General features: G+C 47.0%; 1 protein-coding gene and 1 pseudogene across 1 annotated transcript in view; one reads left to right on the top strand and one right to left on the bottom strand.

Moving 5' to 3' along the window:
• The first annotated feature begins 2942 nt into the window (after window positions 1–2942).
• LOC127668464 (disks large-associated protein 5-like) lies at window positions 2943–12158 on the top strand (annotated as a pseudogene).
• A 7211-nt stretch (window positions 12159–19369) lies between these two features.
• Window positions 19370–26461, bottom strand: part of Dctd (dCMP deaminase) — a 30226-nt gene continuing 23134 nt past the window's right edge. The window contains exons 4-6 of the mRNA XM_052162531.1: window positions 23656–23772; window positions 22238–22334; window positions 19370–20630 (exon numbers count right to left, since the gene is read on the bottom strand). Of these exons, the coding sequence (XP_052018491.1) occupies window positions 20552–20630; window positions 22238–22334; window positions 23656–23772 (293 nt within the window). The 3' untranslated portion in view covers window positions 19370–20551. The remainder of the gene's footprint in view (window positions 20631–22237; window positions 22335–23655; window positions 23773–26461) is intronic.

The raw sequence follows: 26461 nt of genomic DNA, 5'->3' as shown, positions 1-26461 counted from the left end.
GGTGGAGAACGGTAGCAGCAGGGATGGCAACAGAGTAGATAGGCTTACCAGCAAGGAGTGAAGACGGACAGGCAAAGTAGACCTGCCTCAGCCTCTACTGATGCAAGGTCCTATCTGTTCAGTCTCCTTCCGCATAACGTGCTCACAGACCACCCAGATGTGCGTCTCTTAGTCAATCCCTGATCCAGTTAAGCAAATAATGCAGATGTACCAGCACAGTCTGGACCCTGCTTCCTGTTAAGCTCTCTGCTCCCTGACCCACTGAGATGTGCCCAGCTCCTGGGTCACTGCTTCCTCCACCTCTCCCACTGAGAGCTGTGTTCCTCCGCAGTGGTCTTTCCCATGGATGACACAAGACCCCTGGAAACCGTAAGCCCAAATAAATCTTTCCTCTCTTACAATTTTGTTTGTTAGATACCGTATGTATCTGCAATGCAAAAGTGACTTATGCGCTGTCCTTATAGACCAGAGAGCTTCTCACGTTATCTCTTCCTGTCATACAAGCATAGCATCAAGAAACTGGTCCAACCTATGAGTTATTCAGAGGGTCCTCACTGGGGCCTGGCTATGACAGCCTCCTGCTCTGAGACTTTCCAGCCTTCAGAGCTGTGAACAGATGCCTGTGGGCAAGGCCTGCTGCAGTGGGGTTCTGTTAGTGCTGTGGCGGTGTTTGTTGTGTTGATGCTGTAGCAGTGTTGTGTTGGTACTATAGCAGTGTTGTGTTGGTGCTATAGCGGTGTTGTATTAGTGCTGTAGCAGTGTTCTGTTAGTGCTGTAGCGCTGTTGTGTTGGTGCTGTAGTGGTGTTGTATTAGTGCTGTAGCAGTATTCTGTTGGTGCTGTAGCACTGTTGTGTTGGTGCTGTAGTGGTGTTGTGTTAGTGCTGTAGTGGTGTTCTGTTAATGCTGTAGCGGTGTTGTGTTGGTGCTGTAGCAGTGTTCTGTTAGGACTGTAGTGGTGTTCTGATAGTGCTGTAGCAGTGTTCTGTTGGTGCTGTAGTGGTGTGTTAGTGCTGTAGCAGTGTTCTGTTAGTGCTGTAGTGGTGTTCTGTTGGTGCTGTAGGGGTGTTCTGTTAGTTCTGTAGGGGTGTTCTGTTAGTTCTGTAGGGGTGTTCTGTTAGTTCTGTAGGGGTGTTCTGTTAGTTCTGTAGGGGTGTTCGGTTAGTGCTGTAGGGGTGTTCTGTTAGTGCTGTAGCAGTGTTCTGTTGGTGCTGTAGTGGTGCTGTGTTAGTGCTGTAGTGGTGTTCTGTTAGTGCTGTAGCGGTGTTCTGTTGGTGCTGTAGTGGTGTTGTGTTAGTGCTGTAGTGGTGTTCTGTTAGTGCTGTAGCGGTATTCTGTTGGTGCTGTAGTAGTGTTCTGTTAGTGCCTTAGTGGTGATCTGTTAGTCCTGTAGGGGTGTTCTGTTAGTGCTGTAGTGATGTTCAGCTCAAAGCCAACTAAGATAAGGAGACAGTAAGTCCTGAGGTCAGCCTCAGGTGAGGTAATCCAGAACTGAGATTGCTGGTCCTTAGACACTCTACAGGGCGAGGCAGCTATTTGGTGTTTAGTTTTCAGTTGTGGCAAGATGCATAACATGAAATTCACCAAGCCTTCCTACATACATGTTCACTCCAGTGGCCCTAACTCTATGGACAGTGGTACGGAACTGGCCTATCTCTTTCCATCCTATAAATCCCAACTCTCACTTTCTCTGATCTTTCCAGCCCACATTCCTTTCTCCTCCACAAATCACCTCCTTTACAAATCTTTTTTTTTAAAGATTTATTTATTATCATATGTAAGTACACTGTATCTGTCTTCAGACACACCAGAAGAGGGCATCAGATCTCATTACAAATGGTTGTGAGCCACCATGTGGTTGCTGGGATTTGAACTCAGAACCTTCGGTAGAACAGTCAGTGATCTAACCACTGGGCAATCTCTACAGCCCCTCTTTACAAACCTCTTAAAAGCAGAATCAGGAAATATTTATCCTCCAGAAGATGCTTCTTTCACTCAACCTGATGTTCTCCAGATTCTGCAGTTACTGCAGACGGTGGGAATTCTTTCTTTTTAAGATAGATTAATATTCCATTGTGCATATATGCTGCAGTTTGCTTATCCAGCCATCGATGGAGGAACACCTGGGTGACTTCTGACTCTTCGTTATCGTGAATGACACTGTCGTGAACATGCGCGTGAAGCAGCTGATTTATAAATGCCAGGCATTATGACATTCCGCAAATCTATCACCTGTGTCTGTACTCCATTTAGCAAGTACCTTGTCTTAGTTAGGGTTTTACTGCTGTGAGTAGACACCATGACCAAGGCAACTCTTAGAAGGACAACATTTAATTGGGGCTTGGTTCAGAGGTTCAGTCCATTATCATCAAGAAGGGAGCATGGCAGCATCCAAGCAGGCATGGTGCAGGAGGAGCTGAGAGTTCTACATCGTTATCTTAAGGCTGCTAGTGGAAGACTGGCTTCCAGGCAGCTAGGGTAAGGGTCTTAAAGCCCACACCCACAGTGACACACCCATTAATACCACTCCCCTACATATACAAACCATATACACAACTCCTAAATTCTCTCTCACCAACTCCCACCCTTCAGCACTGACCTCCTACAACTGGGTCAGCACTAACCCTGGCTGAATTTTTTAATTGCTTGTCTACACGTTCAAGATAAGATTCTAAGCGCAAACATTCTCTAGTAACAACTGTGGAATGCCGGCCACCTTCAACACAAGAGAACTCTGGAAGTCTACCTAACAAGACTTGCATTTCTAGAGCCTGCAATCCTCCCCTGCTAGCTGGCCAGTGCTTCTCTGAAAGTGGAAAACCTGCCAACCCACAACCCAGGGACACTGACAACTCACTTGGCCAGAGGGGCAGCGTCACGGCTGTGTCCAAGAGAGGAGAGCCAGGAGAAGCGAGGTAGCAGGCAGGAAGCCCACTCTGGGACAATGAGGCTCTTCAGAGTCCTGACTGAGCAGCAGGCTAAATTGAAACATCATCCCTCCCGGTGCCACAGAGTGATTGCATTGAAGCACATTGGCAAAACATCAGACAGCAGGTACTGTGGCTGCCTGTGCGGGGAGGCTTCAGCTGACTTCCTAATTGGGCCAAAGCTCCTCCAGCGTCCTGGAGTCCACTGGCATCAGCACCAGTGGCTAAAAAACTTGAATCAATTAAACCACAGGGCCAAGGCAGCATCCCATCCCTGAAGCCACAGGACTTACTCTTGTGATCAGTGGTCGCTTTGAGACCCACATTCAAGGCTGTGACCCCAGGTAGCTCAGAGCCTGCCTGTACTCTTACTAAAAACCTGTCAGCTCCTGCTCACGGTCCATTTTGCTCCTCTTCTTTTAGACCCTGACCTGACGGTTGATGCTTAACCAAGGAGTCTGATGACAGGAAATGCTCATTCCACATTAATCCTTTCTGCATGCACACACCACTCACCAAGAGTCTTAGGAGAAGGAGGAAACATTTCTGAATCCACTACCTCCTGCTCTCCCCTCCGCTGTTTGAAACAGAAGTAGCTACTTAATCAAATAAGTGATGTTCAGATGGACAGTGAACATCACTTAGCTGTTGGTTGGCTGGATCGGGTGGTTTTTGTTTTGTTTTGTTTTTTATTTGTTATATTTTTATTTGGACCGGGTGTTTTTGGAGAAAGGGTCTCACTATGTCGTTCAGAATGGCCTGGAACTCACGTTCTTCTCCACACTCAGGGTCTGGAGTGCTGGGATCACAGGGGACAATTTTTTTAATGCCACTTTGCATTTCCCCAGTCTTGTGTGTCCCAGATGTGACAGGGGGCTGCTTCAGTCACCACTCCAAAAGATAGAGTGGGAAGGAGAGAGGAGAGCTAGTGGTTATTAGTTCTGCTATCTGTAGGAGTGAATGAAAATTCAAGAACGCCCCCCAAATCCCCCCCCTGGAAGGTGTCACTGGCGGAAGGTCTGGACTCACTGAACTGTTCCTCCTCCATTTCTATTTTAATAATACTCGAGAACCAAGGTCACAAAACACGCAGGCACCATGCTCACAGTATGGAGTTTCTTCTAAGTAACACTTTTCTGATTCATTTTATTAAGAAATTAAATCGCTGATCCATTTGAACTCTCATTAATAGATATTAAATGCTGCTTGTTATAAAAATGCTAATAAATCATTACTTTTTTTGTTGTCGTTGTTAGCTCTTTTATTTTCAAACTAACCACCAAATGGCTAACAAATTAAATTTAAATCATTAAGTCTGATATTCCTAAAGAGGGATCACAGGGGGTGGTACATTACAGAACCTGTTTTTATTTTGTTTGGTTTTAAACACAAAGAGCCCTTGCTGACTCCTGGCTAGCGCCTCCCTGGCTCCTTTCCAGCCGGCAGTGAGCATCTGCGGAGCAGCTGACAGGGCAGGGGCTGCAGTCTGGAGGATGGCGGGCATGCCGGGGGATGCCAGCACTGCAGTCTCCGACCTCAGACTCATTGGTCCTCACTCTAACCAGCTGAGCTAATCAGCACAGACATGCGCCGCTCAAGTGTTAACCGCCCTGTTTCTTACACCCTCTTCCAGGATTGCCACTGGTAATTAAAAGATCCACCACGACAGGGGCTCAGAAAGGACAGCTGCTGTCTCCTTTCAAGAGGAAAGGAGGGCATGTCTCCCGGCTGTAATTCGAACTCAAAACCCAGCATAGAAGCAGTTTGCCTGGGACTGCTGAATGTTCTGTGCTCTCAAGATACAGCCTGGCCGGGCGGTGATGGCGCACGCCTGTAATCCCAGCACTCTGGGAGGCAGAGGCAGGCGGATTTCTGAGTTCGAGGCCAGCCTGGTCTACAGAGTGAGTTCCAGGACAGCCAGGGGCTATACAGAGAAACCCTGTCTCGAAAAAACAAAGTCAAAAAAAAAAAAAAAGATACAGTCTGTAACTTGACATACGGCACCGCTTCTCATGCACACTGGAACCCAGGAGAACTGACAAGGAGGGTCTATGCTACTCCATTGTGGGAATCAGTAATAGACTGTTTCATTTATTCGGCTGCAGCAAACCATGATGGCCCGGTATATATCAAGTTGCTCTATTTTTCCCCTTTCTAAAGTGGCGATATTAATCACACTTTGTGTATTGACCATAATATAGGAGAGAACTACAGGGGAGAATAAAGTGTGCTGGCCAGATTTCCACCATGTAACGCCATCACTGCAAGTGGGAGAGCCAGGCTAAAGAGACAAAGGCGGCTTGGGGTGATGGCTCCGCGGCTTGGGGCGATGGCTCCGAGGCTTGCCCAGTGGGTGTGAGGACCTGGGTTCAGATCCCGGAAACCCATCTGAAGCAGGCTGAAGGAGCCTCCCTCTGAAAGTCCAGGAGGTGGGGTATGGAGACCCCACCTGGAACTCTGGAAGCCTGTGAGCCAGCCAGCCTGGAGTTCACAGTGTTGAATAAGAAATTCTGTTTCCAGGGAAAAAAAGCTTTGACTAGTGTAGGTTGTCCTCTGACTGCCACAGGCATTCACACATACATAGACATACACACATGCACACACACCTGTACATTCACACACACACACACACACACACACACATACACACACACATACATTTTTTTTTTTTTCATTTTCAAGACAGGAGTTTCTTTGTATAGCCCTGGCTTTCCTGAAACTCAGTCTGTAGATCAGGCTGGCCTCAAACTCAAAGATTTGCCTACCTCTGCCTCCGGAGTGCGTGCGCCACCACCTCCAGGTAGATTAAGAGAAAATATTTACTTTGCTCACTCCCTAGTTTAGTCTATGGTTAGCTGGTCCCAAGGCCAACTAGTACTTCCTGGTGGGAGAGGAAGTAGCTTACTTCATGGTCACCAGGAAGCAAGGGCTAAAGTCCTAACTACCTCCCATGAGGCCCCACCTCTACCTCCTAACAGCATTGTGGGTGAAGAAATCTATCCTAACTAGAGCTATGTCCAAGTAGAAAGGGGTCACATCCACAATGAACGGGCATTCCCAACATGCCTCTGGGGCTGGAAACACTGCCCTCTGAGGCGGTGTTTGTATGCAGTGAGTGCAGGGCACTGCAGTGCACAGCTCTATAGACTCTTCCGGGCAGCTACAGTAGCAGAGCTATTTCCAGTATCGTATGTTGGCTTTCTTCACTCTCCTGCCATTGGTACTGATGCAACAAGAACAGAAGTGAAGGAAAATGCTGCTGAGTGCGTCTGAGAGGCCAGATCTTAGGTTCCGACTCTCTTAGAACATCTGCCCTAAAGTTAAACTCGAGGTAAACATCAAGCCTGCATCTCCTGGTCATTCCCCATCAGCCTGGCTCCCAGCACCAGTTTCCAGGTTACTCCCAAACAAACCCATGCCTCTAGGTTACTCTCTCTAACAAGCCTGACCCTGGTGCGTCACTTCCTAACAAGCACCCATCAGGAGGAAAGCAGAAGTTAAGTTTATGACTGGCTCCCGGCACCAGCCAATGATTTTAAGCGACAAGAGAATTCCATGAATAGACCCCCAATCAGATGTGTGCCAGGCTACAAACCCCCTTGCTTCTTTACTTACCCCTATAAATGGCTGCTTGAAACTGGGCTCCTGTCAGCGGGGAGCCCGAGCCCAAGCTTAAATAAAAAGGCCCTAGTGTGATTGCATCAGAATCGGCTCCTTGGGGGTTTTTTTCGGGGCTCATGAACTGACACTACACATCAACACACAAAATCAAAAGCTATGGTATGTGTTATTTTTTTATTGATTATTTTATTTATTTACATTTTGAATGTTATCCCCCTTCCTAGTTTGCTCTTCGCAACCTCCTTATTCTCTCCTCCTCCTCCCCACTGTTTCTATGAGGGTGCTCCCCACCTACCCATCCACTCCCACCTCACCGCCCTAGTATTCCTCTAAGCTGGGGCATCAAGTCTCCACAGGATCAAGGGCCTCCTCTCCCACTGATGCCAGATAAGGCCGTCCTCTACATATGCATTTGGAGCCAAGGGTCCCTCCATGTATACTCTTTGGTTGGTGGTTTAGTCCCTGGGAGCTCTGGGGGGTCTGGCTGGTTGATATTGTTGTTCTTCCTATGGGGCCTGTATTAGTTAGGGTTCAACAGAACATATGGGTAGTCTCTATATAGTTAGGGAATTTGTCAATGACTTACAGCCTGTAGTCCAAGGATCTAGCAGTTGCTCAGTCCCACGAGGCAAGCAGGCAAGGAAGAGTGAGACAGTCTTCCTTCTTCCAATATCCTTATGTAGGTCTCCAGCAGAGGGTATGGCCCAGATTAAAGGCATGTGCTACCACACTTTTAATCCCAGATGACCTAGAACTCCTTGTCTTAATCTTCTGGAATTCATAGCCACTATGCTTCAAGATCTCCAGGCCAAGATCCAGGTCAGAAACGTGTATCTCTCAGCCTCCAGATTAGAATCATAGGTGAGCCTTCCAATTCTGGATTGTAGTTTATTCCAGATATAGTCAAGTTGACAGCCAGGGATAGCCACTACAGATCCCTTCAGCTCCTTCAGTCCTTCCCCTAATTCCTTCATTGGGGTCCCTGTGCTCAGTCCAATGGTTGGCTGCAAGCAACCGCATCTGTATTGGTCAGGCTCTGGCAGAGCCTCTCAGGAGACAGCTGTATCAGGCTCCTGTCAGCATGTACTTCTTGGCATCAGCAATAGTGTCTGTGCTTGGTGACTGTATATGAGATGGATCCCCAGGTGGGGCAGTCTCTGGATCGCCTTTCCTCCAGTCTCTACTCTACTCTTTGTCTCTAAACCAAGGTTACTTGGCATCATCAGAACCCAATTCTTCCACCATAGCAAGTCCTGCTGGATACAACATCACACCGGAAAAGCAAGATTCGGATCTAAAATCACTTCTCCTGACGATGATGATAAGAGGACTTTAAGAAGGACATAAATAACTCCCTTAAAGAAATATAGGAAAGCACAGACAGGTAGAAGCCCTTAAAGAGGAAACATGAAAATCCCTTAAGGAATTACAGGAAAACACAATCAAACAGGAAATAAACAAAACCATCCAAAAGGGAAATCTAAAAATGGAAATAAAGACACAGGGCTGGTGAAATGGCTTAGTAGACAAAGCCACTTACTGTCAAACCTGATGACCTGAGTTCAATCTCCAGGATCCATCTTGCAGAAGAGAATTAACTCTGACAATTTGTCCTCTGCCTTCCACACATGTACCATAGCAATATGTGTGTGTGTACGTGTGCATGGGTGTAATGGATTTCAATGTAAGGCAGTATGAAATGTTTACTGATGCACTTTCAGATTTCATGTTGGTACCAATCACTATGAAAACTACTTACACATTTATGATGTGCTATCAGAGAGTACCCACACTTTTCAAACTAATGTTTCAAACCAGACAGAATGTGACTGGTATTACTTTAAACTGTGTTACTATAATTAAAAGCTGGGTTGATTTATAAAGGACGGGTTTATTTAGCTCAATTCTGATAGTTTAAACAGTATAGCACCTACACCTAATAAGTGCCCCCAACATAGCTTAAGAAGAAAAAGAAAACCAGCGACTTGTAGATGCTCAGAGACAAGCTTGCTCTGTTAAGTCTTCTCTCTCAAGAAGTAATCACTCACAGGAGACTTGTCCCACTCTCCTAAATCCAGGATTCCTTATTTGCAAGGACAGTGATGCCCAAGTCTTGTTATTTCCCACCAGACCACATTTCAGGGATCTACCACCTGAACAGATCGCAATGAAGACCAGGCTTCTAGCATATAGACTTTTGGGACACAAAACATATCCCTTAATTTCAGCCCAAACAGCATGTCACGTTAGAAATCTAACTGGTTTCTGTTAAGCCAGACTGTCAGGTGAATTTTCCTGATAATATGTATTATGAATACACTGTAGTTGTCTTCATACACACCAGAAGAGGGCATCGGATCCCATTACAGATGGTTGTGAGCCATCATGTGGTTGCTGGGATTGGAACTCAGGACCTCTGGGAGAGCAGTCAGTGCTCTTAACCGCTGAGCCATCTCTCCAGCCCTCCTGATAAGATGTAAACAATTATCTGTTCACTTCAGATAGGGCACGAATGGAAAAGCCAAGAGAATAATTCATCTAAATCTAGTTTGGTGACCCCATGAGTTTACTTGGGTTACTTACGGGCTTATGAGAGAGGAGTTACTCACAAGAGTGTGGGTGACTCAGAGGCTGAGGCATCATTGTAAAGCCTACCGAAGCTCTTGAGGGTGTGTCCCTGGTGCTCCCCGTGCAACTCCAAAGCTGGAGAGACTCTCTCCTGATCGGTTGTTATTGTTTATGTAGCACTGGGGCAAGGGGGCGTGGTAATGTGAGTCTTGTAATTTCCTGAACTTCCTTTACCTTGTAAGGTATATGAGCTTTTCTCTTCCCTCCAAGAGGGACTGTTTCAATCCAGAGAAAACAGCCATACAACACAAACATTTTTTAAAGCTACGGAATTGTTAGTCGATGCTACTTTTTTTTTTTTTACTAAACATCTTTGGTTCTTCTGGAGGATTCAACAGTCCTTTTTCATAAAAACATGCTATTTGTGTTAGCAGGAAAAAAGAGTTGCCATTGTTATCTGAAATGAATTAAAACACTTAAAATTTTAATTTTTAATGTACGGCACGCCAATATCTCTAATCTATGTAAACAAAAGTCCACTGGTATTTTCAATAATTTTTAAGAGTGTAAAGGGACCAGGAGACTAGAAGTTTGAAAACTGCTGATTCCAAGGGATTTGAACAGAAGGGACCAGGAGAAGCAGTTCTCTTAAGAGTCAACACCCCCGTGGGAATGTCCTATATTAAAGAGGCTAAAGCAACACAATAATAAATGTAGCGCCAAGCTCTAAATGAGACTGTACTTTGAAAACACTACAAAGAAAATTATGTGATCAAATTTATAAAGTCAATAAATACATTCAGATGATATATGAAAATACCCTTGTTCTTAGGAAATATACACTAACTATCTGGGGACTAAAGGCTGTGGTGTACGTTTTTTTAAAAAGGCTGTGCCTCTGTATGTATAAAATTCTTATGATAATCTAAAAATATAAGGTTTTACACAAGGCAAAAGTCCCTCCAATCAGGAGCTGGCAGTGGAAAGTTCCAGTTTGGTGAAGGACGGGCCCTTCTGCGGATCTGTGGAGTTTTCTGTGCTGTGTTGTGGATCCAGAAACTGCTCCTGCAGGAGGCCGGTGTCACGTTTCGCCAATCAGCTTTGGGAAGATTCGAGCATTGAAATGATTAGAACTAGCCTGGTTCACAGGAAGTGGCTGTCTCAGGAGGAAAACAGACACAGGGTGTATGAATGAAACAGACACTTCAGGGGTGTCAGCAGTCACACGTGGAGTGTTCAAGGTGGGTCTCTATAGGCCCGCTGCACCTGGCTTTCTTGTCACAGACCAGACGGATGTGAAAACTGAGTCAGAAAAGACTTTTCCATACACCCAGCGGATTACAAGATCAAAGGCCAAAGGACATACAGAGCAGACTAAGACTGGGGGTAGCAGGAACGTTCCTCAAACAACCCAATTTGGCCAAAGATAAATTTCTGAGAAAAAAAAACACAACAAAACAAAACCATTAGACAGAGAGAAAAAAGTTGTGCAGCCCATGGTTTCCACGGCAGGGAAAGCCTGGGTCAGTGGCTACTCAGAGGGCCAAACAGATGGCCCCAACAGTGTCATCTACAACAAGAAAGCCAGTCACAAGAGCCACCAATGAGAACGGATCAGAGGGAGACCTGCTAAAAAAGCAGAAGGCAAGATGGACAAGGTTGTTTCTTCCAAAGTTGAGCGTGAAGAAAAGCACTTGGTTTCACAGACCAGTGTGACAAATGAAATGGAACTGGGCAGAGTCTTCCAAGAAGGGGAAACCTTGCCTGAGACAGTCCCCGCAAAAGGGGAAAAAAGGCGGTCCTTTGCCCCAAGCGCTGTGTCTTTCAGCCCCTGTGTGGTCTGAAGTCCTACCAGGTGGCTCCCCTGAGTCCCAGAGGTGCCAACGCTGTCTCGACACCCAGCTGTGATTGGAACCGTTTAAGATCAGAAGTCACTACAACTCAAGACAAAGCAAATGAAATCTTGGTACAGCAAGAATTGGTATATAAATAAAGGACATGGCTTACATCGGAAGGACGCTTCTACTTCAAACTCAAATCACCTTTCAGTGAAAGGAGTCACATCATTTTAAGTAAGTTGGGCCTTGGCCAGATGCTGAGACCTAGTGAAGGAGCCTTTGCTCCAGGTTCATTTGATGATGTGAACGCGACGCGATCAGACTTGAGGAGTCTGGATAGAAAGACAACAATAATCCGAGGCGAAAAAGGCCTCTGGAAGAAAATTGTGTCTGGTAGAACAAGCAAAACAAAAGCAGGATGATGACGGACAGGTGGCAAGGCAGGAGTCGCCTTGCCGCCATAAAGAAAGACAGGCTGCGCAGGAAGTGCCGGCCCATGCGGCCACCTCCAAAGACACGGAAGGAAGTTGACAAGGTAAGTGTCTCATGCTGGGGTTTTCAGAATTGCGAGCTCTGTGAGGTCATCCTCAGTACTATCATCTGAATGTCGTTCTGAAAGACTTGGAACACCTATGTCTGCCAGCAAAGTCATGCCCGAGGGCAGGGCTGCGGGGGGGACCTCCTAAGACAGAAGACGCCACGGAAGAAGCCTGACTCTCAGAGCAGCGAGCGACCATATTGTTTGGATGTTTTCAGATCATCTTGAAAGCAGGTGCAGCCAAGTAAAAGACGCCCCGTGCCCTGGAGAACAAGATTCAAGTGACTTAGAGCATGATATAAATAAAATAAATGTGGCGATGGATCGTTGCTTTGTTAAAACGATGAATTTGTCTCTTCCTGCTGGTGATGCTAATACTAACCAAAAAGAAGCAATCTCAGCTGTGAAAGGAGTGGGTTCTGTAGTCACCTCCCAGGATGTGCTGATGAGTAACCCTGAGACAAACACCTTCTCACAGAGGAACTCCTCACAAAGAGAAGCTGAGGTGTCCCAGTCAGCACTGTCACATAAAAGTCTCACTTGTGAATGCCACCGTCTTGGTCCACCAGGCCTCAGCTGCACTCAGGAGGAGACCAGACAAGTGAGATCACAGCAGACAGTTCTCCTTTGGAGGTGACCTCGTTGTCTTCTCACTGCTAAGACCCTGAAGAGAACACCAGGAGGGCTTTTAATTTAAAAATAACGGCAAACATTCTTTTCTTCACATTGTTAACTCTCTGCTACATTCTTATTTGAAAATATGCACTGGTATTCACTCCTATGTAGTCTGTTTATATTGCATTACACAGTGCTTTGATGTGCCCTGTTCATGGAGACATATTTTAATTACGATAGTGTAAAAACCCTGTAGGTTATTTAAAATATTAAATGTGAAATAAGGTTTTTCATTTGCATAAAAAAAGGTTTTCCACAAAGGAGTTTCAAAGATACTGTAAAACACACAAAATCCTTATAGAATGGGTATCACTTTTCTTTTCTTTTCTTTTCTTTTCTTTTCTTTTCTTTTCTTTTCTTTTTGTTTTTCAAGACAGGGTTTCTCTGTATAGCCCTGGCTGTCCTGGAACTCACTCTGTAGACCAGGCTGGCCTCAAACTCAGAAATCCGCCTGCATCTGCCACCCAAGTGCTGGGATTACAGGCGTGCGCCACCACCGCCCGGCATGGGTATCACTTTTCATCTCAACAAATATTTTAAGATGTGAAGAGAATCTGAGTAAGAATTATACAATTAACCACTACACAGCTTCCCATGAAAGGCCATGAAGTGGCTACTAGCATGCCGTACAGCTCCCAGTCACCTTCTTCACGGCCTCCATGGGAGGCCCTGGCAGCCTCTCAGCTTGCCTTGTGTGTAGGAGTAGTCATGGAAGCCAGCTGTGAGTAATGAGGAGGAAGAGAAGATTTGCTCAAGAATATCTGATCAGGGAGCTTTGGCTCTCCTGATCAAAAGGATAGTCAAGAGATGTGGGGCTTAACCTCAACCTTCTCTCTCTCAATCTCTCTCTCTCTCTCTCTCTCTCTCTCCTTCTCTCTCTCTCCTTTCTCCACTCTGTCTCTCTTTCCTCTGTTTCTCACTGTCTCTATCTATCTGTCTCTGTCTCTCTCTCTCCTGTCTCTCTCTGTCAGTCTCTCTGTCTGTCTCTGTCTCTCTCTCTCCTGTCTGTCAGTCTCCCTGTCTTTGTCTCTCTCTCTCTCTCTCTCTCTCTCTCTCTCTCTCACACACACACACACACACACACACACACACACACACACCCCTCATATACTTTCAATAAATTTGACGGAATTGAGATACCAAGACTCTGAAAACCAAGCCTGACACCAAGGAAATGACAAAATAAAGGAGAGACGTCCGAATCTGTGCTAACATCACTGGGCAGCCGGCACACTTCTCAATAAACAAAGCTGAACTGCTTCGTATCATGTGAAGGGTACGCGGCAGCCCAAGGCACCGAGCGGGTGCCTGCTGTGTAACGCATTCTCTATGCCTGCTCATTCAGGAAAAGGCAGAAGAAATACAGCAAGAATCAGGCCACGCAGCACTGTGCGGGGGAGGTGACTCTAAAACAAAATGCCTACTTAAAACCTGGACCAAATGGCACCCTTAAATTCTTAAGCCATGCCAAGATGCAATCACTTTCATTAACAAAAGTTAAAATAAAGAACCAAGCTACAGTAAGGATTCGGCAGTGATTTAAGACTCAACGGTTACAGCAACTTCCAATCAGATGGGGTTCAGCCCAGACATCATTCTGGGTGCCTTTCCAAGAGCATCCATTATTGCCAAATTCCTAATTCAAAACCATATATAAGAACACTTTAACTCAAACACAGAAGTTAAAAATAAGACATTTAAATAGCAATCGTCCTTCTCTCCCGAAGATAAATGCGCCCATTAACCCCAGATGCTAACAGGGAGATTTCTTTCTCTTATATTCTAAATGACAATCGTTATTCCCTCTAGATGTACACACACACACACACACACACACACTCCACATTTAAAAAAGAATCAGGAGGTTGGCTTTTAAACAGCTGCTTCGCGGAACTGAAGCGCATTTGGGTCCGTACCCTTTAAGTAGAAATATTAAAAAACATAGATTAAACTGTGCAATATGTGGCAAGGAGAGGCAGTTGGGTGAGGAGAGCCTTCTCGTGGTCTTTTCATCAGGATAGAGCAGGAAGTGGCTCAGGAAATGAAATGTCTCAATAACCTTTCTAGGCTGTGGAAGAGACGACACAAACCAGAGTGGGGCCCTTTGCCAGGAAGGCTGCTGGTGGCACTCTCTAGGGGGGCGAGGGGGTTCAAGGAGGAAAAAGTTAGCTAGACGGGGCGGCTGGAGGAGGTGTGGAGCAGGCAGGACCCCAGGTCAGTCCCGAAAGTTGTACAGAAATGTGCAGATGCTCAAAGGACGGGCGCTGAGTCTACGGAATGCTGGCGTAAGAGCCAGGTTGGGCTCCGCGAGATTGCTAGTGAAAACATACTTGCCGGGTAAGCATGAGGACCCGAGTCTGCAACCTACTCTAAAAAATCTAGGTGTGGTGCAACATGCGTGTAACCCCTGGCAGGGGCAGGGGTGTGGAGACTGGGGGATTTCAGAGACTCACTGGTCAGCCAAATCTAGCTGAAATGGTTGAGCTCCGGGTTCAGCAAGAGCTCCTCACACAAAGAGCAGGGCGCAGACTGGTAAAGGGAGACATCTAACGTTGCTTTTGGCTTCCACACACACACCACAGGCACAGGCAACCGTGACTGCATGCATGTGTTCACACATGTATGCCCCACACATACAAACACAGATGCACACAGACACAAAGAGCCAGGCGCGGTGGTACATCTCTAGACTCCTAGTAATCTGAGACAGCAGGATCGAAGAGCTGGAGGCCAGCCTCAGCTACAGAGCATTTCCACATGAAAACCTCATCTCAAAACATATGGAAAACCTGCTGGCTTAAAGATAGAGGGGGAATGAAAGATAAAGGAAGGGAGGGAGGGAGGGAAGGAGGGAGGGAGGGAGGGAGAGAGGATGCTGGGGGCTGAGGTGGACAGTTCAGGTAAACACAAGCCAGGCCGTGGTGGCGCACGCCTGTAATCCCAGCACTCTGGGAGGCAGAGGAAGGAGGATTTCTGAGTTCAAGGCCAGCCTGGTCTACAGAGTGAGTTCCAGGACAGCCAGGGCTACACAGAGAAACCCTGTCTCGAAAGAAAAAAAAAAAAAAAAAAAAACCAAAGCAAAAGAACAGCAGCCCAAAGAGCAACAACCCCAAGTGTCTATTTTGGTGGGTGAATCCAGAGACAAAGTGTGTCACGTTTGCAACAGGACGTTCTTCAGCCTGGAGAAGAGGGAGCACTCCAACACAGGCTACAATACAGAGAGACAATCCTGATAGCATCACGCTAAGTCAAACAGCTCGTTGCGAGAAACTTCCGTGTTTCCATCGACGCAATGGGTGGTGGTGTCTGGAGAGGTCAATTCACACAGAAACTATGGCGGCTGGGACCTGGGAGGGGTCAGAAGGAGCTGCAGCTCGGAAAGCACTCATTTCCGAAGCATGGATGAAGTACTGGCTACACGAGGGACTAGAGGTCGGTACCACTGAGCGCGTAAAGATGGCGAAGAAGACAAGCTCGGGGCTATTCACATTCCAGAGGGTTTTTGTGGTTGCTGCTTTGCGAGTAAAAGAACCAACAGAAAGCAAGATGCAGGCCTGGGTTAGGAGGGAAGACAGTGCTCAAGAGTGGAGATTGGCAGCTGATGAGCAAAAGGGTAAGGCTTTAGAGCTTCACAAAGTAATTCCCCCCTATTAGGGTCTGAATAGACTCATGTGTCTGAATACTTGGCCCCTAACAAGGGGCACTGTTAGGAGGTGTGGCCTCGATGGAGGAAGTGTGTCGTCATTGTTGGGGGCGGGCCTAGCTGTCTCCTCCGCTCAAGCTCCTCCCAGTGTGGCAGTCCCCTTCTGCTGCCTTCAATCAAGATGTAGAACTCTCAGCTCCTTCTCCAGCACCATGTCTGCCTGCACACTGCCATGCTTCCCACCATGATGATAATGGACCGAACCTCTGAACTGTAAGCCAGCCCCCAATTCAATGTTGTCCTTTATAAGAGTTGCTTTGGTCACGGTGTCTGCTCAGAGCGATGAAACCCTAACTAAGACACTCCCTTAGTCGTGAGCAGATAATGCCTTTCTCCTTGACCAACAAAGGACCAGTTTTTGATGGGAATATTTAACTCAATTTAATCAAAGACAAGAACTTTTAAAAAGTCTTTGGGCTGGTGAGATGGTTCAGTACTTAGGAGCACTGACTGTTCTTCCGAAGGTCCTGAGTTCAAATCCCAGCAACCACATGGTGGCTCACACCAATTTCTAATGCCCTCTTCTGGAGTGTCTGAAGACAGCGACATTGTACTTATATATAACAATCGATAAACCTTTGGGCTGGAACAAGAGGGGAGCCGGAACAAGCGGAACAAGCGGGGCTGGAGCAAGCAGTGATCTCAAGTTCAACTCCCAGCATCCGCTGAGCGGTGGTGGTGTACGCCTTTAATCCCAGCACTTGGGAGGCAGAGGCAGGCAGAAGGCAGATTTCTGAGTTTGAGGCTAGCCTGGTCTACAGAGTGAGTTCCAGGACAGCCAGGGCTACACAGCCTGTCTCGGAAAAAAAATCCAAAAAAAAAAAAAAAAAAATTCCCAGCATCCACATGATGGCTCACAACCATTTGTACAGCTATGGTGTAACTCACATACATAAAATAAATAAATATTAAAAAAAAAAGTCTTTGAGCTTCTTAAGGGCCAGGCTCTGAGAATGGCAATATCAACAAGAGACAATATCACATGTAGGTCACGTGTGCATGGCTCAGGTGCCCAAAGTCTGTCATTCAGCTGGAGAGAGGCTGGTCGAAGAGGGCTTCATCAGTCTCCGTCTGGTGTCTGGCCATCAGCATCAGCTCAAAGCCGAAGTCGGTAGCATCAGAGATTCCAATGCACAGTCAGCACAAGGTGACCGCTTGGAGACTCAGCTGCCTGAAAGAGCAGCTGTCATGGAGGCCGACGTGCTATCTTTCCCTATAAGTGTCATCAGGCCCCAAGTCCTGGGCCTGGGGATATTTTTGCCCGCACCTCTGCAGCTAATCTGGGCAGCTGCCAGATGCCGTGAGTTTGCACAGTACTCCTCACTTGAGTTCTGTTCTTCCACTGAGCTGGAGGCAGGCTGTCCTGCTAATCACTTAGAAAACCACCATTTTTAGAGTTGGCCTTACTGCTTTTTAAAAAACATCAACTACAAATAATAAAACTTGTCTAGTACCAAAAGCAAGAAAATCCTTTCCCTGAATCCCCTGGACTCTGTAAGAATTTATCATCTCCCATCCCCCAACTCCACTCCCCTTAGATGGGGTTTCTCTGTGCAGCCCTGGCCGTAGACCAGAGATGTGCCTATCTCTCCTTCCTTCTCAAGTTTGGGGATTAAAGGCACACATGTGCCACCAGGAAGCTTTTAAGTCTCCCTATGTAGCTTAGGGTGGACCCAAACTTGTCACAGTGCGGCCTCCACCTCTCAAGTGTTGGGATTACAGATCTGCCTCTGCATTTGGCTTCATCCTAAATATATTCCCCCACCCCCACCCCGGAGACAGGGTTTCTCTGCATAGCCCTGGCTGTCCTGGAACTCACTTTGTAGACCAGGCTAGCCTCGAACTCAGAAATCCGCCTGCCTCTGCCTCTGTGCTGGGATTACAGCCGTGCGCCACTACCACCCGGCATCCTAAGTATTTTTAATCCTCTGGTAGATACAGGCATCAGGAGACATTTATCTCTAGCACATAAGAACAGGCCTCTGGAGGTAACATTGTTATTGTTATTACTGTTATTGTTATTGAGATTTTTCTGTGTTTCCGCTTGTCTTCTACTGCTTCTTGTGTAATTAGGAAACGTGGGTAACAAGTTAGGTCATTTTCATTGCTAGGTCTCAGTCTTTAAGAACATGAGCAAAAAGGGGGAAGGAGATATATAAAATGTCAGGCAAACAGCTCCTGCTGAGTCGCTCTACCTTTTGCCTTTTAATGTAGTTCTGCCAGCAGTTCTGTGAGAGATGGTTTCCTCATTGTGGTTTATTAGCCATGACAGGCGGCCGCAGCGGCTCTCAGATGCCGTCTCCTTCACCACAATTATCCAGAAATGCCTGCGAGGCAAAGAGAGTGCTCAGGACACCCTCCTTCTGGGGTGCTTTTCCCAAAGGCAACAGTTCAAAGCAACCGTCTATTAGCCGGAGCCTTGACATACGGAATCCTCTGGACAGGACAATTCCACTCCTCTTGGAGGTAGGCGAAGGCAGAAACCAGACATAATTACCCACAATCCAGTCACCAGGAATCCAGGCTCAGCAAGGGTTCAGAGATGGAGGCCCCCACATCCACATATCAGCACCTCACAAACAACAGTAGCCTGTCACTATCTTCTCTCCAAAAGAGGAAAAAAAATGTGGTCTTTCACTACTATTCAACCTAACAAGCTGAGACAAGAAGATAACAAACTATCAAAATTAAGTAAATGTGCTAATGACTTAGTAGCCCTGAAACCTATCTGCAAGCATGAGACAAAAATTACCCTGTGCTAACGAGGCTTACAACTAACTTCTAACGTGTAGTAACAGACAATTACAATCTTTGTCTCTTTTCTGATTTCTTTCTTCTATTGTTTTTGTCATATTTTGGAGCAAGTGGTTTGGAGAAGGGAAATAAATTGAGGAGGAAAAAAAGAATAATAAAAATGTCTGAGACCTCTCAGATAGACTAACCAGAGAGACCTAGCCATCCTATGGACAAACTAGAAACGGGCATGGAACCTGGGTGGCGACAGTGCCTTTTCTCACCACTGAATTCTGGCCTCAAAGGAGCAGCACAGGACAGGGAAATGGCTCAGTTGGTAAAAACACTTGCTGCTCAAATCCGAGTTCAATTCCTGAAACTCACCCAAAAGCTGGATGTGACAGCACTGGCGAGTTTGCAGGACAGGGGCCAACACAGGAGAAACGCCTGATTCCGAGCAGGATGAACGAACCGAGAGAACGTACACTAGGAAGTTGTTCTCTGACATCCACATGGGCCCCCTCACCCCAAACTCCAATTTTAAGAGACTACAATGTAAACCAGCCCCCCACCCCCACCCCCAGTCCTGGGGAGAACAGGGTATCAACACTTCTGGTGTTCTCTGAGCACAAACCCACGTAATGCGCTTTGCAGACAATACAGAAACTACACAAGCAGAGCTGAGCATATATAACAATAATAAAAGTGAACACGCTTGGGTGCTGGAAAATTTTAATAAAATTTTAATAATATTGGCAAAGATCCAAATTACAAAAAAATGTTCCAGAATACAGAGTATGTAAAAAAAAAAATCTTGAGACGAAATAAAAACCATGAAAATGAAACTATTTTCTATTATCAAAGACGCTGAGCGTTGTTTGCTAGAAGTTAAATGAAATTAAAAACAGAATACACGGTGGGGCACCCCCTCACCCCCATCCCTCCCATCCCCTACCCCCCACCCACACCCCTGGTCCACAGCGGGGCACCAGGCAGATGCTGCCTGCGAGGCTGAAGGCACAAATGAGGATCTGGCATGGACCACTTCCAAGCACACGGAGTTTCCCACAATCCTCTTACAGGACAGGAATGAATGTACTCTCTGGTTGTAGGGTGCCCTTGGAAACGAACCACGCTGGCACGTGGAACAGCAGTGACATGTGTCCAACCAGCAGGAGACACAGCACGGGGGACATCCCACATCACCCATCCATGCGGCTCCAGCTGTCACCGCACAGCGCCTGGTCTAGGGGGAGTGAGAAGCTGTCTCCTCTAGGAACTACTTAATCCTCGGATAAATTTAACAGTGCTATGTGGCCAACAAACCAAGGCTAAGAAGCCGGAACGGCAGGGGTCCCCTACCCACCAGAGGAAAGTGTGAACTGAACTGAGGGGATCAACGACCAGGACAAGGGCCCTCCTCAACCTCATGTGACCGGGTGAGACGTCTCCTCAGCTCTGCAGGTGTGTTCACGCTAGCTTCGTTTGGGCCTACTTGTTTTCTTCCAATGTCACGGCAGGGTATGCTTCATTTGGGCCAGATGTTCACATCTGTGTGCCTGCTCATCCCTGCTAAGAACGAGAAGCAATTATTTGTATGTCCTTTTAGCCCATGTAGCAGCAAGGAGCGGCTGTTGAGATTTGGCGGATGGCAAGATGGCACTCTGTGGTACAGTCACCCTTGTCGCTGGCAGGCAGGCAGGCTCTGTGGAAGTCGAGAGACCTTCACTCCAGGCTCCTGTGGGCCGTCCCTTAGCTTCCAAATCAAACTTAATCAACAGCTGGTGCAGGTACAGATCCACGTGACAGTAGAGAAGATTCAACGTTTTATAGTCTTTAGAAGCCTATGTGTGCCGTGCTATTAAAAAGTTATGTGGGGCTTCAAGATGACAGGCTCGGGAAGCCCCTTGTGTATGTGTGTCTTCCTCCGGGGCTCTAACGAGGCGCAACTCATTGAGGCTTCTGACTCGGTTGGCTATTAATGGAATCAAAGTCAATGACAATCTTGCTGTACTTCGGTGTGAATTTTCTAAAGGTGAAGAACAAAACATGGAAAGGAACTGAATTATCCACTGAGTAGTTAGAGCAATTTGTTTATTTCGGTTTAAACTGTATTTCTAGTGCAGAAGGAAAAAAAAAAAGCCCTGGGATTCTCTTGATATTTTTTCTCTATAGGAGCCAATTAGAGTGCGCCATCCCGAGCGGAAGGCGAGCGGAAGGCGAGCAGAGAAGACGAGACTGGGGTGGCTTGGCTGGTGTGTGCTTTAACTATCGGAGCTCATGAATCATCCAGGAGTCAAAGGATTTCTAACAAGTTAGCAGCGCAACGTGATATCCGATTACAGTTTCCCCATTGTATTTATCTTATTTTCTAGGAAATTCCTGCAGCCAACTGGAGTTGCTCTAAAGCAAACACAGTAGACTGTTCTCTTGTAACGGCTAACACAGAGAGACAACTTGTTGAAGTGAGGGCGGATTTTCTAAAATCAAGTTCTACAAATGCAAATAATGTGTCCTCCTCCAAGTTTCTGTATTCAACATGTCTGTCTACGACAACTGAAGACACTTGGGGACTTTCTTTTTTTTTTTTTTTTTGGTTTTGGAGACAGGGTTTCTCTGTGTAGCCCTGGCTGTCCTGGAACTCACTTTGTAGACCAGGCTGGCCTCGGAATGCCTCTGCCTCCCAAGTGCTCTTGGGGACTTTCTAAAACATGGAAATTAAAGAGCACATCAGCAGCTTCCTCCGTGTCTCTGCTTCAGTCCCTGCCTATAGGTTTTGCCTTGACCTGCTACCTTGGCTTCCACGACTGTACCCCAAAAGTCAAAGAAAGTCTTTCCTCCCCGAGTTGGTTTCAGTCAGTGTTTTATCATAGCAAACTGGGGCACCCAAAGCACAACACTTCAAGACACGCATCATGTAAAAACCCCGTTTCTAGCTGAGCATGGCAGATACTGTCATTTGGGAGACTGAGGCAGGAGGTTACAAAGCAAGCTCAGGGAAAGCCTGTTCATTCAGGGACCCTGTCTCAGAAAACAGAAAATAACATATCCCCTGTCTCTAAGAGCGCAAGGAACGGGGTAAGTTGCCCATTGTGCGAGTCTCATCACCGCTGACCAGAAACAGTGACAACTTGCAAAGCTTCCCATTCTAAAAACGTTTTCCAGCCACTCATAAAAGATGGCAACGCTTACAAGTAAAACACAATCTCCACTCGGCAGACAGTCGTAGACATTGGAAGGGCTTCTGCTCTTAATTCAAAATGTTGCTCGGGAAAGAACTCCTGGTGCCTCACCGGGGCGGCCTGCTTTCATCCTAAAGTCTCCCTGCTAGAGCCCTTATGTATTCAAAATTCATAAAGGCTCAGCGCTACCAGCCCAAAAGTTGTAAATTTTTAAATTTCTTGCTACTTGCATAATTAGTCTAAGACCTGGAAAGTCACTAATATTAAAATATAATCATTAAACAGGCTGTCTCCAGATACTTCTGGCGTTACTCTATACCTAAAATAATCTTCAGAGGCTTGGGCCGTCACATTTCCAAAGACATTGCCCCACGTGTGGGAAGGCAAACCCCATGGGAGGCACTAAACTTCAGGCTAGGCCGCATGCGTCTCTACACCAGTTCCCCTGACCTACCTGAACGTAACCCCAGCCAATTTAAACAGGAGCCTGGCGGCCGTCGTCTCCTCGCTGTCATGGTATTTATCCGACATGAAAATAACCTCTTTTATACCTGGAAAGGTAACCGTGGGAGATAAGCACTGACAGAAACTGTGGAAGACAGGCAGAGAGACGGAGGCCTGTGCCTATGATTAATTACCCTTTTCCAGTAAGCTTGCAGACAATGCCCAGTCACTAAAATACTCACCTGCAGTTTCCCAGGACAGCAGATGAGTATTTAAGCCACCTTCCAGTCTTTATGGATTTTTTTTTTAAAAAAAAGAAAAAAATACAAATGCAAAGTCTTGGTCCAATTAGCAAGTTTTCTTTACTTCAGGTAAGGAAGTATTCTTTTCTCACAAAGCAACTACTTAACTCAAGAGGCTAGCGTGGGGGTGGGGAGCGGCGAGTGCTGGCTAATCCAGGGATGGGCAGCACTAGACCTACAAGGGTTCCGCCACCAGTTTAGCCCAGCTCTGGGAAGGGAGGATCTGCTTCCCTGGGTCACAGGAACCTGAGAGCAGGAGTCCCCAGGGCCTTACCCCGAGGGCTGCTCTGGACTCCCTTCCGAGGGGATGCGGCAGCTGACCACAGAGCCCACATACACTGCTCAGTACCTGCACCTACTGCCAACCTCTTCACCCATAACCAGCAAAGGAAGCCCCCCAAAAAGGACAGGTTACCGGCAGCAGCTGCATGGACACCCATAGAGTCCTTAACAGACTTCTGATCTGACGCCCAGGGTCTCATGATAAATAGTCCCTGTAACCCGTACATCTGGCTGAACATGCTAAGTCTTTACATCTCAAACCAAGAGCTTTATGGAGATAAAGCATAGCTCATTCTTAGATGGGGCAGCTCAAAAACAGGTGCGGGCGACAGACTACAGCATGGTAGGTTACGGCAGATGTAACATATAGAGAAAAGCCCAGAATCACGTTTGAGCCTCGTGATATTTATATGCAAAGATATGCTTAGATCCTCGCGTATCTACCATGTATTAGATACAAATTAAAATTTGATATACCGACTCCCAGGTGACCTTGCTTCTGACAGAAGTTCATTCCCCTCCCTCCCCCCTAATCTATGCACAATATGTCAGAGAACGGCAAACTGACAGTAATTATATTCAATGCCTGTGTTGCTCTTTTGGCAGCTTGCGGTTTTAAGAAGTTGCAAACTAAATTAAAAACATGCTAAGCATCACAGAGGATGCAATTAGTCTTAGCATACCTGGCACCGTGCAGAAGCCAAACACGAGAAATACCTTGCAAAGTTGATAGTGCAATTAATTTAGATCTAAACAATAACAATGGAAGATCAAACACACCTGCACCCCGGGAGCCGAGCTCCGGATGCACACGTGACACCCGGGAAGGGCCCCCGGTTCCTACCTGCCTGGATGATGAGCTTAGCACATTCGTTGCACGGGAACAAGGCAACATACATGCTGCAGCCCTTCACGTCAGCCGAGTTCTTGTTCATGATGGCGTTCAGCTCAGCGTGGCACACTGCGAAGGAGAAGAAGGACTTGGGCTATAGCTCGTGAAAGGTTTACTAAGTATGTCTGTCACCACCTTGGAAATAGCACAGAAGAGACTCAATAAAAATAAATCGAACCAAAACAGCAACTACCACGTAAGGGCCACGCGGTCTGTCTGGGCGGTGGCGGCCCGGGGAAGGGAACCTGTCCCAGCAGCTGGCAGCTGGCCTTGGTGAGCACCTAGAGCAGCCAGCAAGGGCGGGGGTCAAGTACCTTCGCCCACCCTACGCGGAGCAATGCCTCACGGCTCCACAAGACCCCGGGGTATTAAATGGTCCACATAAAATGGCTCATTTGCGTGAAGATCTGCACGCACACGGCTATTCGGCATGGCTGTTACGAGGGCGCCTGGCCTAAGAAGAGGAGCGAAGCTGAGAGAGTCTATCCTGAGGGCTCTGTTTTTCCCTCGTCAGGCTCAGCCCACGAGAAAAAGAAAAACAGCCGGTGGACAACCAGCTACTCCATTTTAAAAACACCCGCATCCACTTGACGATGACCATCGGTCAAGTTCTCTAGACACAGATCCACCCGTCAGCGATTCCAGAGGGTCACGCTTGCTCGCATCCTTGCCCGAATCCAAGGTCAAAGGAAGGAGCCTCCTTCCTCTCCCACACCTCCCGAGGCTGACCCGGCTCCCAGTCCCTCAGTCCCTTTAGCTAGATGCTGCTACTCCCTAACCGCAGGAGTGAAATGAAGAAAATTCCAGGACAGAAACAGCTCTGAACCACACGGCCATCACGTATCCCTACAGAAGGTTCAGGTGTGCTATCTGCAACTCTCTTGCACACTCCTAGGAACAAGTAGCTGCACATTTATCCCAAAGGATCGCCCACTGTTCCGTAACAGAGAGATGGTCTGGACTTGAGATTTTTAAGAGAACCTACGTGGGTTTGGTCTAATGCTGCTTATATTCTAATATTAATTTGGGTCCCCCGCTCCCCAAGTGCCTGCAGCCTCTGCTTGTAGCTTTAGGGAACCTGCCCCCAACGGTCACCAGCTGGGAAGGACAGGTTCATGGAATTTCTGGGATTGGGACGGAGGAAGGAAGAGGAGGAAGAGGAAAGGGAGACACCCCCCCCACACACACACACACACACAGGCCAGGAAAAGAGAGACTCCCTATCTGTGAACACTGGGGGACAGGAGGCATGGCCACCATGAGAAGGAGCAGAGAGAGCGCAGCCCATGAGGTCCAGGGCAGCCAAGAGAGAGAGTTTAGTAAGCGACAACTCGGGATTATTGGCAGGAGCTGGATAAACCTATTAGAGCTTAGGACTGTCTAAGGCCTATCAAAATATAAAGGCTGTGTGTGATAGGTTCATAAAAAGGGAGAGGGGTTTAGAGAATGGTGTGGGAAAGGGGGTGCCTAGGCGGGCCCATTGCCCAGGCATCCCTTCCCCCTGAGGGAGCAGACACACATAGACATGGTATAGAATAGTTTATTCAGGGCAGAGGATGGGAGTTAATGGGGTAATGGAGGCAGAGAGAGAGAGAGAGAGAGAGAGAGAGAGAGAGAGAGAGAGAGAGAGAAGGGCCAAGCAGCCCCTTTTATAGTGGGCCAGGTCTATGGGGAGGGGCATACCTGGCTGTTGCCAGGTAATTGTGGGCTGGAGCTTAGACAGAATACTAACAGTGTGTGTCTTTCATTCGGGCACACAAACCATTGAGACAGATAGCAAAACTGCCACCGGAATATATATATATGAGATTGTATAGATGGAGCCCATGTGTTTCTGTGCTAGTTTGGCATCCATGACTCTGGGGTTTGTGGCTTAAGGCTAGGACACAACCAGGCCGACCGACCTAGGGAGTGTGTCTTTCATTCAGGCACACAAACCATTGAGGAAGGCAGCGAATCCGCCAGAGGGATTTACTAAATATTTAATTCAACAAGAATTGTAGGATGATTCAAATATGCAAACAAACTAGAAAGCCCTGCTTTTTGGGATTTCCCGAGATCCCCAACATAGAGTAGGCACACACATGCTTAACTGGAGAGTATACGAGTCTCTGACCATGGTCCAAACCATATATGACTCATAGAAAACAAACATGGGTCCCCTTGAGAAGGTTCCCTACCCTCCACTTCCCGCCACCAGCTTCCACATCCAATGCTGATCGGCTGAAGGTGACAACCTTGCACATTCTAACCGCCACCTGCTCATACAGTCAGGTGCATCTACTGAGAATCTCTGCAGAGTTAGAAAGACGAAGGACCAGCTTCCTGGTGTCACATGGGCACGGGACTTGGACAACCCGGGCAGTCTGTGTTTTATCAAGAAGATATTGGCCAGGAATTTCCTGTCTCAGGAAATGTCTTGCATATTTACATCTTCAAATTAGGAATTAAGCGTCCTCAGCCTTTAATTCCAGCACTCAGGAGGCAGAAGCAGGCAGATTTCTGAGTTCAAGGCCAGCCTGGTCTACAGAGTGAGTTCCAGGACAGCCAGGGCTATACAGAGAAACCCTGTCTGGAAAACAAACAAACAAACAAACAAACAAACAAACAAACAAAGTGTTCTCAGCTGTTCTCTGGCAATCCAACCAAGGTGCTAAAGAAACAATCTGTGATTCATTAAATCACAGACCATCGGAGAGCCACAACTGGTCAGACAGGCTTGAGTTCTGTTCCCCAAGTCTCACTAGCAGATAAAAAG

Source organism: Apodemus sylvaticus, chromosome 18, assembly GCF_947179515.1.
Source record: "Apodemus sylvaticus chromosome 18, mApoSyl1.1, whole genome shotgun sequence".
In the NCBI taxonomy this organism is placed as follows: domain Eukaryota; kingdom Metazoa; phylum Chordata; class Mammalia; order Rodentia; family Muridae; genus Apodemus; species Apodemus sylvaticus.
The sequence above is the reverse complement of the archived record's forward strand: the minus strand, read 5'-3'. Positions and strand labels throughout refer to the sequence as shown.